A 17,741-nucleotide genomic window follows, 5' to 3' on the forward strand; every position below is an offset into this window, starting at 1 on the left:
ATCTTAAATTTATAAATATTACATAGTACGCATGGCAATGTGTTTTAAATGAATCAACAGAAACCCAATAGTTAATTAGTTTTTCTTCTTTAAAACTCAAGCAATTTGTATAATTAGTTAAAAACATTTTTGTATTCCAACGTTTAATTTTGAAATAATAATTTATAAAATAAAATTGCAAAGAAACAATACAAACTAACAAACCACATAACCTGCCCACAAATCTTACTCGTCACGTAACCCTATAAATCCACGTGTACTCATCAAAATCAACATGAACATTTCCCACCACTTTCATACTATGACACACCGTTACGATCACTGAAATTGATGATATAGAATCTCAATAAACCCCACAGCTCATACTCTTTTTGGGTTTTCAATTTCTTCACTGTTTTTTCTCTAAGGTAAGTAAAGTCCACAAATTGCTGCATTTTAAGTTTGATGAAAACTATGAACCCAGATTTGTAAAGCGTTAGCTTTTAACTGAATTCTTGCACTTTAACGATCTGGGTATTTCTGTTTTGATCGATCTTAGTTGATTTGATTCATTGCAAGGGCTTTTAGTTCATAGAAGGATGTTGGGTCGTTCTGGGTTATCTAGGACTGGAAGCTTTAGGCCAGAGAATTTAGGGCAAAATGCTTTACATATGATTGGCCATCTTTGTTTCACTCTATTCGTAATAGGTGTACTAGTTTTCACTATTATCGCTGCTACTTATGAGCCAAAGAACCCTATTTTTCACCCTTCAACAAAGATCGAAACTTTCCTCACTTCCTCGTCGAATGCCACGTTTCTATTGGATAACACTGTTGTTAGAACCGGAGAGGATTTTATGGTTTCCAACCAGACTGCATTTGCCACTTTTATCAATGCGAAAGATGTAGTAGCAACCAAGGAGAGGAGTACAGATGAAATTAGCTTGTCACGATGTGAGGGTGATTGGAAAGAACCGATTGATTGTAAGGATCCGGAAGTGTTCTATTTGATGATGAAAGTGGTAATTGAGCGTTTCGAGGATATACACTTTTATCAGTTTGGGAAACCGAATCCTGGCCCTAAGGAGAATACTTGTGATATGGCGTGGCGGATTAGGCCTAAGGAAGGGAAGACAGTTGCTTTTTATAAGGACTATAGACGCTTTGTTATTAAAAGATCAAAGAATTGTAAACTTAGTGTGGTGAGCATCGGGGATTATCATTCAGGCGTGAATGCAAGGAAGAAGAAGCGTAAGAATCAAAAGCCCGGGTTTGAGCAAGGTGGTGTGCCGTTGCCTGTTGTTGGGGAACCAATAAATGATTCACTTCCGGTGGTAGAGTCTGAAATTGCATTTAGCCGTGGGAAGTACTTGATTTATGCGGGTGGTGGAGATAGATGCAAGAACATGAACCATTATTTGTGGAGTTTCTTGTGTGCATTGGGTGAAGCGCAGTATTTGAATCGCACTTTGGTTATGGATTTGACGCTTTGTTTGTCTTTGATTTACACTTTGTCAAACGAGGACGAGGAAGGCAAGGACTTTAGGTTTTACTTCGATTTTGAGCATCTAAAGGAGACAGCATCAGTGTTGGATCAACAATAGTTTTGGGAAGATTGGAACAAATGGCAAAGACAAGACAGCTTGACTCTTTATCTTGTTGAGGACTCTAGGGTGACACCAATGCAACTTTCCGAGGTGAAGGACTCTTTGATTATGAGAAAGTTTGGTTCCGTGGAGCCAGATAATTACTGGTACCGTGTTTGCGAAGGAGAAACAGAATCTGTCATTCGAAGGCCATGGCATCTGGTATGGAAATCAAGAAGGTTAATGGATATAGTGTCAGCGATTGCATCAAGGTTGAACTGGGATTATGACTGTTCACATCGTGAGAGGGGATAAGGCAAGGAACTCGGACTTATTGCCTAATCTTGCACAAGATACCTCACCAAATACCCTTATCTCAACCTTGCAGGGCAAGATCGAAGACGGGAGAAACGTGTACGTTGCAACAAATGAACCTAACATGTCTTTCTTTGATCCTTTGAAAGACAAATATTCCACTCATTTCCTCGAAGACTATAAGGATCTTTGGGACGAAAATAGTGAGTGGCATTCACTGACAAAAGAACTTAATTACGGAATTCCAGTTGATTTCGATGGTTACATGAGGGCCTCTGTTGATACAGAAGTTTTCTTTAGAGGGAAGAAACAGATTGAAACTTTCAATGATCTAACTGATGATTGTAAAGACGGTGTTAACACCTGCAATACTGCAACCAGTTAATCCCCCAACATACGATGTCCGACATTTAGGTATGTCCATCTACGCTTATCTTTTAGCCATAGTCTTGCCTGGTGGTTTGTGTCATTGAATGGCATTTTTTCAACTCTGGACTGGTATTAGAATAATGACTAATGTTTGATTAACATCATTTTGAGGCTCTTAACACTAACTTATCAACTGTTTTGATATGTTGTCTTGTATTATTGTCTTGCTTGTGATGCAATTAACCAAAGACCGAAGTTTTGATATATTTGTTTTTGGTGAAACCAAGGTATTTTTCATACCCGTTTTGCGGTTCATAAAAATTAATTATTTTGGGGTTTGTGATTGCGCCTCTCAACAATGTTATCTATAAGGTTTAAGCCCGAGTTTCCCCTATGACGTGCCTTACCAATTTCATGGTCCTATGTAATCAGCATACAAGTTCCCAACATACGCAACACAAGGGTTAATGTTTGTGAGACAAGTTGTCTTTCTCATAAAGGTTAAATCACTATTTGGGGTCCAAACTTGGCAATTTTTTTCATATTAGGGCCTAAACTTTTTTTATCTAAGTTAGACCCTGAACTTGACAATTATTCTTACATTAAGGTTTGAATTGGGGCTTGAACTTCTTTTTAGTCCAAGTTAGCTCTTGAACTTGACAATTATTCTGATATTGAGGCCTGAATTTTATGGTTTTCAACAATTAACTTAGACAAAAAAAAATTCAAGCCCCAATGTGAAAAAAGCTGTCAAATACAGGCCCCAAAAATGATTTAAACCTTCTCATAATTCTAATTAAGATACAATGTATTTATGCATAAATGTAACTTGTCCATTAATTAAACTTGATGATGAATCAGAATCTTAGTCAATCCCGCAATTATCTCAACAAAAATAATAAAAATCTTGTTGAGATTCCATTGACTATTTTTAATACCATTACTCTGAAGAAATTGAACACTCAGCAAGGAAAATGCATGAATGATGATCAAAGAACAGGGACCACATAAAGAAAAGCTTTCATTTTAGTGGTGTCTTTCAAGTTAACCAATCAATATTGTATTCTTCTTCTTCAACCTCTTGGTTTAGTTTATTATGGATGCATGCAATAAAAACTCAGGTGCAATGGTCAGAGCTAGATCCAATGGAGATTTGCTTTTCTGTCATGAGTCCAATGTCTAGACACCACTTTGACGTTAACATGATTTGAACCAGTCTTAAATGTTTTTTTCAATTAAAATTAAAACATGAGTTAATGCCAAAACTGCAGGCGGTGCCCATTTGAGTTAGAAACAGACGTTACATAAAGCCATTTGTTGAATGAATATAGGGACAAAATCAGAGGTTCATGTTCTGTAATACAAGCAGAGAGGTGGTGTATTGTATTTGTATGGCTGTTACTGTTGTATATATTATCTTGGGTAACATTTTCAATCTTGTTACTTTTAGGGCTTTTAGTAGCTGGTAGGTCTATTTTCGTACCTGAACTTTTTTTTTTATTTTGGTACTCGAACTTGACAATTAAGTCTATTTTAATCTTCATTTTTGTACCTATATTCTTTTTTATTTTGGTACCTGAACTTTACAACTAAATCTATTTTAATCCTTGCACTCGACAATTAGCTTCATTTTAATATCAGTACTTTTTTTCGCTTTAGTACCCAAATTTGCCCATGAACTTGGCATTGACACTTATATTTTTATTTTTACTTTGGTATTCAAACTTGACAATTAAATTCATTTTAATCCTGAACTTGAAAAAAAAATAGAAGTTTAATGACGTGACACTCCAAAATTGTGCCACATTATCAAATCTTGATAAAATCCAAGTATAAAGACCAAAATGAATCTAATTGTCAAGATAAGCATCAAAATGGATAGAGTACAAATATCAAAATGGACTTGATTATCAAATTCAAGGACTAAAAGTTATATGAACTCTTAATTTTAGTATCGGACCCGGGTTGAATCCAGTTCGTTCATATGATCACTTTTAACAATGAAATCGAGATTCAAGTCTCATCATCTGAAACCTTTACCCCTATACTTCTTTGTACAAAAAGAATATATATCTGTACAGTCATGAGTACATAATACAAACTTAAAACATGCTCTAAGATGAAAGGCCAGACAAATATACCTTAAAAACATCAAAAAACCGAACATTAATATATAGAACAGCTAAGTTCATTACAAGGCAGATCCTGTCAAACAGATTTTAGTCCCAGCAACTTCCTAACTCAATTTTCAATCTTTCCCATTGCATAAAAAGGCAAAAAATTAAACAAAATCTCCATGAACTATATATATGTGGATGATCAAGAAACAAGTGTGAGACTGCATATAATAACATATCATTAACCCAGACAACAATATGTGCATTGATTCAAATAACACAAATCACCACAGCAAGGTACAAACTTGCGGGTAACGACAACACTCGCTTGCCTATCACAAAACCCAGAATGATAAAGATAACAGTATATTTTTATATACCGCGCTGTACACGGGAATTCCTCAACTCTGCATAATAATATACTTGGTAATAATCTTCTTACCAAAAGCAAGAAGCTTCTTCTTCAGTCAACAAAGGAGTCCTGCAAAGAGGGCATGTAATATTCCAATAATCCAACCATTTTTCCAAACACACCTTGTGAAAGAGATGACCACACGACAAGTGGTTAATCTCGGATTTTGGCTCAAACTGAGTCAGACAAACCCGACAGTCGTGCTGAGGCCGTTTGCAGCTACATAAAACAGCACCGAAATGAATTGTTGGGGTCCTACTCCGGAATTCCTCGATGTAACTTTCAGGAGTATTAAGGTGGAAATCATTCGCTTCCGAGGGATTTTCAGTGTAATCCGATGGTGGTTGTGGGAGATGGATACCGACAACGTGAAGGATCGATCGGATTATGCCTTTAACTATAGATATAGATAAAGCTGTGTTTACCAAGAGTATACATAACACTCCTTCTGATGGAGCTGGAAGACTTGAGAGACCCATTTTTTTCTTTTTGTGCTGATAATATATAATATATGACCTGAAAAAACATAAAACATACATTAGAACACCATACAAACATAAATAAATCAATGCAAAAGTTATAATCAAATCTTTAATTACACAACATACTTAAAAATAACCTCAGAGAACAAATCATTGAACAAGACACAAATAATATAATATTACCTTAAAAACAATGGGGAGGACAGCTTCAAATGAAAAGTAATGGCTAAACCCTGGTAACCTGCAATTCAATTGGTGGATGTGATATCAGTGGAACATTGATAAAGATCGGTTTTTTTTTTTAAATGGCAACTTGCTAATGGTTTATGGCCAGGAAATAAGATAGGCTTCTTAAAAAAAGAAAAAAGAGTTATACACCACTTATATTCCATGAAGTAAAAAAAGCTCAAAAGGACTAGAAAGATGAAACATTTACAAAAGCAAGCAAAAAAGAACCCCAATAGGGATGAAATTGAACAACATTCAAAACTGTCTAATCAAAGTGCTAAACAACCAAGATCTAGAACATGGTGAATGAGATCTAAACATATTCATCATCCATAACATGAAAAAATAAACCCCATAAAGTTAATAACTTTCATTATGGAAAAAAAAGGAAAAAAAAAGACCATTTTTTGCCCTTTAAGGACCCTCCAAAACAGCAGAAAGATTTGAGCTTTGTTTATGGAAAGAAACTAATAAACTTACACAAAAATGGTCAGCCAAGGTACCAAGAACTGAAAAGGGAACTGGGTTTTTTTCCAGCAGAAATTATATATAAAAAAAAAATTGTAAGCTTTTTCAAGGTCTGGCAATGGTTGCCACAAGATCCTTTCGCTATTTATATAGCAACCCTAACTCTAAAAATCAAACTGTGGTTAAGTATTCCAGGTTTTGCGGCTCTTTTTCATGGGTTACTTTATATAAGCAAATTTGTCTTTTACTTCAGTTTAGTCCTTTTTATGTCTTTAAGTAAAAAAAAAAAGCTTTAATTTTTTTTTTACATTTGTATATTGGATTCACTTTCTTTCATCTGTTGTAAACCTATAAAAGTTTCCAATTTTGATTTTTTTTTTATGATACAAATACATATTTTTTAGTACCTTTTGTTTAGGATGAGGCAAGTGGAGTGAAAGGATTTAAATTTCACATTAATTGTCAGAATCCCAATTGCTTTGTACAACCCAGTGACGGTAGATGACAGTAGAGTTTATTGAAAACAAAAAAGAAAAGAATCTTAAGTCACTGGTCCTTCAATTATAATTTTTTTCATTTTCATACTTAACTTTTTCGGGTTTCATTTTAATACATAAACTACCAATTTTATCTTGTTTTATTTAAAACTTATCGACATTCAATAAATATGTGTCATCAATTATGTTTTTATTGGGTTTTTTTTAAATTTTGGGGTAAACTGGAACTAAAATAATAATTCAAGTATGAAAGTTAAATAAAAAAATTTTAAATACCAATATGAAAAAATAAATATAATTCAACGGCTAAAACATTGCTTAAACTTAAAAAGAAAAAGGCAAAATCAATAATTTCACATCAATATTTCGATATTATATTGTTATATTTTATTATATATAATCGTGCTTTACTCATGTATTTATATGGAAAATATTTAATACACAAATTTTAGACTCTATAAGCAAGATTAAGAAGGTGATAAGTGTTTTATAAGGGTTTAGTAAAATATTTAAAATTAAAAATAAAAAAACACATGATAAATATTTCAAAATTACTTGTAAAATAAAAAAAACATTGTTAATGTATCAAATATTAACTTATATATGTTAAGGGTAAAAAAGAATTTTAATAAAAATTAAAAAAAAACGACTTTTAATGACTAAAACAAAACAATTAATTAGGCATTTGATTAATATGCGTTTAATGAACCGTCTTGATTATTAATTGTAAAGAAAGATTTTCTTTTAATTTTACTAATATGGACAACCATATCAGCATATTTACATACGTAAACAGTCAAATTAATCAATTAACAATTTTCGAAAGGATATGACACCAAAAATTTAGTAAGTACATTTTTTAAAGACTCAATTATTTCTTTTTCATTTTTTATTATACCCTTAACCTATTTTTTGGTATTACATCGCTTCATATTTTTATGTCATATTTGTACCGTTTTTTCTTCCATGGTTAGCCCATTTATTTAGACAGCAATCAATGTCCAAAATTGTCTTGTTTTGAGAAAAACACCATTAATGAGACCAATTTTAACCCATGGACATTTGAAAGCTTTTAATTTAATGGAGCTCCAATTTTGGCCCTTCATCATATCTTACCTGCACACACCATTGACAAGTGGCCCTCATTCTCTGATTAAAACCCTCTCCGTTTCAAGACAAAACAGTGACTTGTCTTTGTGTTTCCATTGTCTTTTTCTAAAACACAGCCAAATATGTCTCAGTTTCTACTAATTTCATGAATTTTCACTAAGATAATTTCCACTTTAAATTGCGTTTTCTTTTTCCTATTAAAAAGATAGATAAATAGTTATTATACGTTAAAACAAAAAATAAATTAATATTTTTATTAAAAATTCATTTATTTTTATGTTTAAAAACATGTTACAATGTCACATGCACATCATAATTAACATATAAGAACCTGTTTTTAACAATACAAATAGATAAAATTTTTAACAAAAGATTAATATATTTTTTAAACTAATGTACAGGAAATAATTTATCTATTTTTTGAGTAAGGATAATAAAATATAATTCTAATACAACACCTCCAAAATACTTTACTGAAAATTAATACAAAAAGTGAAAGGAGAGGACCCTAAAATACATGTATATTTATCTGCAATGTCCTTATTTTGTAATATCGTCCCAAACCACAAATTTCAACACGTGAAACTTATCTTTTCAACTGCTACACCTCAAAGAGATAAGCATGGGATAAAAGAATAGCAGATAATGTGTATTTGTGTGTGTGTGTAAGTTGCATTAAATTACACATAAATTTCATCCCAAATGCATATATATGAATATAACCCTGTGCTGTACACGTACACAATAAGATAAGAATATTACAACTGCATGTTTTTTGTCTGAACTAGCCAACTGTTTACTTAAAGAGTAGCCATTAAAATCCTCTAAAACTGCACATACAGACAACTATGCTATATATATATGTATGTATGTCAATGGACAGAAAAGGAAGAACAAAATTAGAGCTGCATGCTTTTGCATGCGGCTCGACTTATCGACATCATAAGTCGAGCTTTGTAGCATGTTATGACAATAGCAGCTTCTATAGAAGTGCATATAAGTGTAGACATAACGAACATTGAGCATAAATATGGCTTTTTGGAGGATCCATAAGCATTCTCCTTTTCATAGTACAATAAGAATTTGAGCAGGTGGAACTTGCTCAAAAGCTAACATGGCAGCCAACGTGGTTCAGCCGGATCTTGCCAACTAATGTTGGGGCTCCATCAATGTTTTATCGTAAAGCAGGCCTCGGTTTTTAGGTAATAATAACCAAGGTTTAAAAAGATTTGTACTCTCAAAAGCTTCTGGTTGGACTCAATGGATCATAATCATAGGCATCACCGGCTTTGACAAACCGTCCTTTCACGCGCTTCCTCACATCAGCCCTTGCTTTGCGAGAAGCATATCTCACTCGCTTCTCAAACCTACAAATTCCTTGTATGAATACATATATTTTCCTTGTATCGCAAGAAACACTAAGATTGCGAATTAATGGATATACTTACATTCGTGTCTTCTTCTTTTCCTTGTATCGCATGACAGCATCAGTTCTAGTTGCTGACGTGAAGGAGGTCTCAGTACATGGAGGACACCAAGGAGGTTCTCCCATGAGAAGCATTGACGACGCCCCGCAATCTTGGTAATCTCCTGCACTACTCTCTCCGGGATGGGGCCGCCTGGCAGTAAAATATAGGATTGAATCGGTTTTATTGCTCATCATGGAATCGGCAGATGCCGCATTGCTGCATGCTGGCTGGATTGCATTGACCAGTCCAACAGATGAGCCCTGTACGACAATATTTAGACTCAACCATAAAAAAATTTGCAAGTCAACATACAAAATGAAGACCCAGCACATGCAAATTAAGGTTATGAACACTATTGAAGTGCAACAAAAACGAAAAACCGAACCTCAGCAGCTGCTGCTACTTGACAGTCTGAATCAGCAGCAGGCATGTCTTTTGTCCCAAATAAGCTAGCAATTCCACCATTCTCAAGAAGTTCTTCCGAATGATTGAGTGTCATCCCAAAGAGTTCTTCGTACTTTTCGAGATTCAAATCAACTTCATCCATGTTGAAGTCATCGTAGAGATCATCCTCAGAAAGTCCAGGATACTTTGTTTGAGGGCAACATAACTGCACATTAATAAAGTAAAAATTAGCGAAGGTTTGCAAAAAAGGAACATATTACCTCCGCTAATAATTTAAGGAAACATGAAGAAATTTCAATAGGTGAACTTAGTTAAAACCACCCAAAGCTAAAGCTATTGATAACAGAAGGTTATTTTAATCATTATTCTTATAATTAAAGTCAAATATCACTATCTTTCATCAATAATCTCAACCAACTTCTACTTTTATGCAAAAACCGAATCAAGTTCAAGTAAAAAGATGTTTCAGAACAGAAAACTATCGTAAAATGTAATAAAGAAAAATAAGGGGCATAAGTTGGTATATAGTTGTTCTTCTGCATAAGGAACTAAACCAAAAAGAATGTTGTTACTATAACTATAAGTTGGTTTTCCAGCCAGAAAGAGCAGTTATCACTGAACACTCGCTGTTGATATGCTTTGAAGCATCAAGCATTAAGGGAATATTGAAGAGTATATTTGCAAATACATATACACTGTCTCGGGTTAACACAGGCCTGAAAGTACCTCAAGAATGGCTAAAGTACTTGGGAGGTCTCTATATTATAGGCACCAGATCAAATTAGTCCTATTATTAAATGGATCAATTTAGCCCCTATACTATTAAAAAGAATCAAATAATTCCAAATTGTACTAGAATTAACATTTACTATATAAAAAATGTTTTGAAAATTATTTTTCTGAATAGCAGTTCAATTCCAAACAAAAGATTTCATTTACAAAACCCTAAAAACTTTCAAGATATTAACTTTGTTAAACCGTAAATGATAGTTTTTAAACCGTAAATGTTAATTCTATTCCAGTTTGGCCTTATTTGATTCTTTTTAATAGTAAAGGGACTTATTTGATCAGATCCCTATAATAGAGGGACCTCTTATGTACATTCACCCCTCAAGAACAGTTTATCCAAATTATTTAGAGATAAATATTCCAAATTCTTCATTTACCTTGGGCAATGATGTGTCTTTTGATCCAGATGGCTGATCCAAAAGTCGTCCAGAAGACTCGCCCATGCCACTTTCCTTATCCGAATTGCAAGTATCATTAGTTATAGCTATACCAGTATTATCTTGGCTAATGTTGTTCTCCGTAGGGCCCCATGAAGTACTCGCAATGTTCTCATTGATGCTCATTAGACCTAATTCCCGCTCACAGCTAGATTCACCAGCTGAAGGAGGTTGTTGAAAAAATGGCCATATGGAAGAAAGTTCCGCGGATGATGGACAACCGGAGTAACAATTGATCGCTTGCCTCTTATGTCTTGAGTTCGAGGTAGAAGTACCATGTCCCATCCAATCACAGTTCTGACAGAGGGAAACCCTTTCCTCAACACATCTAACAAAAGCAGGTTGCGAATTGCATCTTTCACATAACAATGTTCTCGAATGGCGTTTCGATAGTGCATTAGCAGAATGGACATTTCTATCGCATGATAAACATAAACAGGCAGCATCAGACCGGCAATATACTACAGGCCTTTGATCTCCGCAGAAATCACAATTATAACCCATGTTTTCAATCACACTACTACTAACCAAATCCTAAAGGCTAAAGCTTTTCTCCAAGGTTACAATCTTATAAGCAAACTATATATAAACAGAAACAAGTAGCTTCTTCGATGATCCCCCCACTCTGCTACTTCGACAGCTGTTACATAGAGGGGACAAAAAGGTATTAAGTTCATCTTTGATGTGGTAAAAGTACCATGAAGCCTTTACACTAGGAGTTAGATTGCATTGTGCCCCCTCTACTCAAAAAATTAACAAATTAGTCATTGTAGGTTGAATCAAAGAGCAAACCGGTTCTTTCTGTTAAAAACTCCATCTATTTGCTCCTTGATCTAACCTACAAGGACTAATTTACCTTTTTTTTTTTTAGTAGAGAGGCAAAATACAATCCGGCCTGTATGGTACTTTTACCAAGCTAATCATTAAGAAAATATGACTAAATGGACAATATGGGGTAATTTAATTTACTTCAAACTTGATCATACAACAATGATACAGCACAAAGTCAAATTCAACAATGATGAAAGAGTTCATATGATTAACACTTTTAAGGTAAAGTTTCAATTTCTTAATATAAACAGCCACAAAGTAAACAGTTTTTAGCAACACAAAAAACATGAAATTAATGTAAAGTAAATATGCAAAAGCACACGTACTCTCAAAAAAATAGCTCATATAACTTTAGGGTAAAGACTAAAACAGTCAAAAATAAAATAAAGGAAAAAATTGGAAGAAGAAAAAGAACATTTTTTTTTCTTTTAATAGAAGGCAAAAGGCATGGATTTAAGCATTCCATGAATAGAATTATAAGCAAAATCAATTCCATTTAAGAACATATAAAATAAAACAATCAAATATAAATAAAAAATAGTACAAAATTTTACCAGAAATCAAACATTAATCCAAAGAATTAAACTTTTTAATCAAACAAAATCAGAAAGCCAAATAAAAAAAACAGAGGATCAGTAAACAAACCCTAAACCCAGAAATACTAAAACGAAAGTAAAACCAAAACCCAAAATAAAATTAAGTCAAAGAAGAAGGAAAAAAAACCCAGAAAGGGAAATCAAATTAAGAATTAAAATAACAGAAGAGTAAGAAATTTACCTTAATAAAATAAAAAGACGACAAGATCGATGGAAAGCTTTAATATTGAAATAGAAAATTTCTTGAAAAAAAAATCTTCCTCTTGCTCTATTTTTCTTCTTTTTCCTCAGAGTTTATGCAAGTGAAGAGATAGAAATCGGTGGGTGGACAAAGGAAATGCGATGACATAAGCTGATAAAAAAGTGCAAAGAGAGAGAAAATTAAATAATAAAATATTAAAAAAGTGCAATGATATTAGTATTACTTGGGCGTGTTGGATAGGTTTGTCTAATATTTAAATATTTAACTATTACCTTCCAATATTCTATATTTACCTAAATATCTGAATTCCCCATTTATTTAAGTATTTATTAATCAAATTTAAATTATATATTATTATTTATCTAATATCCAGGCTTAATTTTAAAATTTTTATTGCTTTTTAGATATCAAAATTCCTAAAAAAATTTAAATTCAAATCCACTAATTTTTTTAATATATCTAAATTATATGCTTTTTGTAATTAATAGATTTAAATATTCGCTTTTTTAAATAAATTATAGGGATTTAGATAATGAAATTTAACGTTTATTTGAAACCGCAAATATTAAAATTAAAATATAAGTTCAAATAGTATTTCAAACCATAAAAAAATAAATCAAATATTTACAAATATCTAAATTTGTCATTCCTAAATTAGTTTTCTAAAAGGGGAAAGCTATTCTTTTTTTTTTTTTGGTCCAAATGTCTTAGAATCTAATACTAAAAAATTATCCAACTTTTTACCCTTGGTAAAAACAATATAGTACGAAATTCCCAATTACTATTCAATGAATATTAATATATTATTAATTAATTTTAGTCTAATGCCTAACAATTTTTATTAAAGCTCAATTAATTATAAACAATAGATTTAATAAAAAATGTGATTTAATAACGGTTAGGTGTAGTAATAGTAAGACACATTACATTTTAAAAAAAAAATAAGATTTAACTTTAAAAATAACATTATTAAAAGGAACAATCATAATCTCTAAGCATAAATATTAAAATAATTTAAAAATATTAAAAGAAATTACAATATATAATCGTATTGAAAGATAATTCCTTATAAATTTAAAAAAAATTAAAATACACAATAAATAAATAAATAAATAAATAAAAATAAGAAGGGCAAAATGGGAAACAAATAAAATAGGTCCAACCTTTTTGTTGGTCCCTCGTTGTATGTGTTGCGAGTGTGAAAATGATGTTTGTAAATTGATTTAATTTTATTTGCTTAATTTGTATAAAAATCTAAACCTGAAACAAAAAAAAAAAAAATCTTCATGCAACTACCCCATATCTAATTTAGATAAAGGAAACTAAAAGGTAAAGGCAAAGATATGTTTCAAATAATATATAGTTTTTATTATTATTAATATATTATTCTTATGCCACTTTGAGTTGAGGTGGAGAAAGGTTTTTGGCTTTAAAACATAGCAGGGAGTGGATGAGATTGTACATATTTTACCTAACATTTAAATATTGTTTTTGAATTTTATTACTTAAATCAAACTTTTAATTCAACAATTTCTTTTAACTTTCAACCACCTTCACTGTAACTAAAATTTAAGTAAATATATATGATACAGCAACAAACCATAATTTTTTTTCCTGCCTGGATTTGAATTATAAAATTCTAGAGGAGTTCAATTGCAATTTTCGGCTTTTTTTATTATAAAAATACCTAAAATTTTTAATTATTTATAAAAATGATTCATTTTAATAATTATGTACGTAAATAACCTATTTTGAATAGTAAATGGCGTCACCACCTCCAATTTTTTTAAAAGAATAATTGTTTGGGTGTCTTATTGCTATTAGTAGCATCAGAATGAAGTATAATTATATAAAACATTCAAGGACCTGATGAAGTAATTACCCTTTTAGATAGGATGAAAATGGGTGACGTGGCCACACCAATTAAATATTTTTATACCCCTTTTAAAATTAAATTTAATTAACCGTTAAAAATATTAAAAAAAACTCTTTTCAATTATTATTATTTTTTAAAAACAATAAACTTTAAAAAACTATATAAAATCCTTATTTAAATTACCCAAATATATCCCTCAAGAATTTTTCTCAAGTAAAAAATTCTTATATAAAACTTGAGGAAAATTTTTGGATATATTTAGGTAATTTAAATAAGAATTTAATATAGTTTTTTTAAGTTTATTGTTTTTAAAAATAATAATAAAATTTGAAAAGGGTTTATTTTTGTTATTCTTATATTTTTAAGGGCTATTTAAATTTAATTTCATAATGGAACAATTCTAACATGCAAATAGATCAAAAGTTTACTGGATTGGTGTCATCGCTTTTTTCATCCAATTTAAAAAAGATAATTGCTTTATCAAGTCTCTGAACGTTTTATATAATTATACTTCAGTCTGATACCGTCAATGGTAATAGCGGCACAAAAAAAATATTTTTTAAAGAGGTCATTTATGTACATAATTTTCAAAATGAGACATTTTTGTAAATAATCAAAAGTTTCGAGTCATTTTTATAAAAAGCGGTAATTTGCTCATTGTATTAATGTAAAGTTTCACAATTTCTGGCGGGATTGAACTATACACTTCTATTTTTGAAGGGACAAGAATTAAATTTTAAATTTTAGGATAGGCTAAAATGTTATTTTACCATTAGATTAATTTAAAATTTTGTAATTTTTAAAGAAGCTAAAGTAAGAATTATCCATTTCTGGGTCCAAACCTGTCTACCGCTGCCGCCCCTAGTAAAAATCAAATACCTCCCACGCGAATTTGTATATTAATATTGGTCAATTCACTTTTCAATCCTTCTAATACGTTTAAAAGTTGGATTTATTCCATGCACTTGTAACTTGATCCTCTACTATTATAATATTATCAATTATCAATTAATGCAAATAATTAACACCATTAATTATTATAATTAAAATATCAATACGATTTTTTCTTCCCAAAAAAGAACCCGATAGGATGAGTTGGAAGCAGTATTTTTAAGAAAAAAATCCATCTTAGTATTTTAATGGGAATAATTCGGCAGTCTTAACTATTTCAATTAGCTAATGAAATTATAAAATTAGATGATCGAATTACTTAAAATTAAAAGGTTAAGACTAAATTTAAATTTTGAACATAGTGAAAGGACCAAACCACAATTTAACCTATTAATATTCCAAATAATTAATTAATAATAAGACTTGCACTTTTTATGGGTAAGTACTAAATAGTCAAATGTTGATTAAATTGCTCCATGACTGCTGGAGGTTTTACACCTAACCAACAGCCAACAACCAAAAAGCTGAAACATAAAAATAAAAGTTCAAAAGAAACCTTTATTTCTTCCCTTTTAGTCAAATTGTTCATCATTTTTCTAGGTAAATCTAACCTTTGACTCCGGTTGGATCCTCTCGAGACTCGGTTTGGGTCTTTCCTTCCGAAGGCATACTAAAGATTAATTGCGACTCTTCTTTCTCGAAAGCCAAAATATTCTGGAAGTGTAATTGTTGGAACCAATGCGCTTCCTCTTTGGTATTGCCGACTCAAGCCTATGCTTTACGGCTTGCTTTGAAGTTATTATACGATAATCAATGAGAACTGATTATTTTGGAATCCGACAAGTAGATATGTATTGACTCTGAGTTGAAACTTGGGTCATCCTTGGGGATCATCGGCGATCATGGTGGACACCATCGGTTGTAATTTTTATTTTTAGAAATGGTAATATAGTTTGTGATAGTAGGGAGAGCATTCGGCTTTTCAAGTATATATTTTTTCTTTAATAAAGTCGACTTAATTAATCATAATATATAAGAATTGACCTGATTGAATTAAAACTCAAAAATCAACATAACCAAACTAACTTTAAGTCGGTTGATTAATTAACTTTAGTTAATTGAGCTTAAAAAATAAAAATTTATCTTTTAAAAAGTATAAATATATTTCAAATAATGAGAACATTAAATTTTTTTTTTTTAATTTTGATCGAGTGAACTTGAAAATTCAAAAATTGATCATTGATTAAAATTACCAACAAAACTAAAATCATAACTTAAAAAACAGTCCAAACCAAAATTAACTAAACCGATTGGATGGATGGATTTAATCGAGTTTGTATTTTTTTTTTGGTGAAATCAATTATTTTAATACAACAAAATGATAGAAATAATTATGATAGGTGTTTCGGATTTACTGTTTAAAAGAAACATTGATGACATCGAATCCAATCTCATATTTACACGAAATTGTATTAATGATCAAAAGTCATAATAACATGTTTCTTGGTAGCACAACAACGATAAAACCAAGATTTTTCTCCTCCCCTTAGTTGTCAAATAAAAGTTTTGACTTTTACAAAATTATTTCACTCTTTATCATAATTATTCAAAACACACAATTAAAATTATATACTTTGATTTATAATTATTAATAAATTTTAAGTTTAAATTTCATTATATAAATAATCTCTACTCTTAAAAGAATTCATGTAACAAGCATTGAAAACTGTTATATTTTAAAATAATAATTCAATTTTGAGCCTTGAAAACGATAATTAAAAAATAATCAATCAGAAATATTAAAATAATTAATCTTCATAAACAAACATAAAAATATAGAAATAATAGCCCCATGAATGATACTCTAATCCAAAACATTTTCAGTTTCCCGGAAAATACACATTCCAAGGGCTCAATAAATATGAATGAGGTGGTCCTTGGTGTTTAAAAACTTATACATACAATAATGATTTAGACACTTCAACAACCAAATATAAATTATTTTATGACAGTCAACATAATTGTCAATTTTTAGTTTATAAAATCGAAAATCAAAATAAATTAAATAAATAATGTATAAATCAAATCAAACATTTCGATTAAACTTAATTTTCAATTTTTTCAATGTGGGGCGTGACTTAAATGATAAAGTTTTTAAATTAATGTACGGTGTGAATTTCACTTCAATCCATTATAACAAGGTGTTTTAGTAAAAATATTAGGCAACTCAGAGAATCTTTGTTATTCCATTAGTAATAGTGATTAATATTTTCGTCGTAATAATTTTTTGAAAAAATAAATGGTTAATCACGAAAATACACTCTATTCCCATTAATTGAGATCAAACCCTTGACCACATTGTTAGTTGCCAATTTCTTTTGATAATGCAAATCATAATTTGAGGGTAAAATAAAAGTTGCAGATATTAAAATTTAAAATTTAAAATTTATTGTAACTTGTTGTTCTAAAGATAATTTCATTAATTCATTAAAAGAATGGAATCATACAATTCATGAAAAAAATAGTAAATATCCATCGTAGATGATGAAGGACAAACTCCATTAATATAACAAAAACTTTAACCTCAACATCAATAGAATATTATGACACATTGACAATTGGCTTTATCACAACTCAAGCATGACATATCTAGAGTGATTGCAAGTACTTAATACAATAAGA

General features: G+C 30.8%; 2 protein-coding genes and 1 pseudogene across 2 annotated transcripts; 1 reads left to right on the forward strand and 2 right to left on the reverse strand.

Moving 5' to 3' along the window:
• The first annotated feature begins 198 nt into the window (after window positions 1–198).
• Window positions 199–2,451, forward strand: LOC107934012 (uncharacterized; annotated as a pseudogene).
• A 1,940-nt stretch (window positions 2,452–4,391) lies between these two features.
• On the reverse strand, window positions 4,392–6,144 carry LOC107934013 (probable E3 ubiquitin-protein ligase XERICO). The gene is made up of 3 exons (XM_016866343.2): window positions 5,969–6,144; window positions 5,444–5,501; window positions 4,392–5,294 (listed from the first exon to the last, which is right to left on the reverse strand). Exon 3 carries the CDS (start codon window positions 5,255–5,257, stop codon window positions 4,805–4,807), a length of 453 nt encoding a protein of 150 aa, XP_016721832.1. The 5' UTR covers window positions 5,258–5,294; window positions 5,444–5,501; window positions 5,969–6,144; the 3' UTR covers window positions 4,392–4,804.
• A 2,110-nt stretch (window positions 6,145–8,254) lies between these two features.
• Window positions 8,255–12,521, reverse strand: LOC107934014 (zinc finger protein CONSTANS-LIKE 9). Its single transcript, XM_041117622.1, has 5 exons — window positions 12,272–12,521; window positions 10,604–11,303; window positions 9,418–9,642; window positions 9,012–9,292; window positions 8,255–8,930 (listed from the first exon to the last, which is right to left on the reverse strand). Exons 2-5 carry the CDS (start codon window positions 11,165–11,167, stop codon window positions 8,801–8,803), a joined length of 1,200 nt encoding a protein of 399 aa, XP_040973556.1. The 5' UTR covers window positions 11,168–11,303; window positions 12,272–12,521; the 3' UTR covers window positions 8,255–8,800.
• Window positions 12,522–17,741: the final 5,220 nt, after the last annotated feature.

The sequence above is a fragment of the Gossypium hirsutum genome, chromosome A07, assembly GCF_007990345.1.
Source record: "Gossypium hirsutum isolate 1008001.06 chromosome A07, Gossypium_hirsutum_v2.1, whole genome shotgun sequence".
NCBI classification, from domain to species: domain Eukaryota; kingdom Viridiplantae; phylum Streptophyta; class Magnoliopsida; order Malvales; family Malvaceae; genus Gossypium; species Gossypium hirsutum.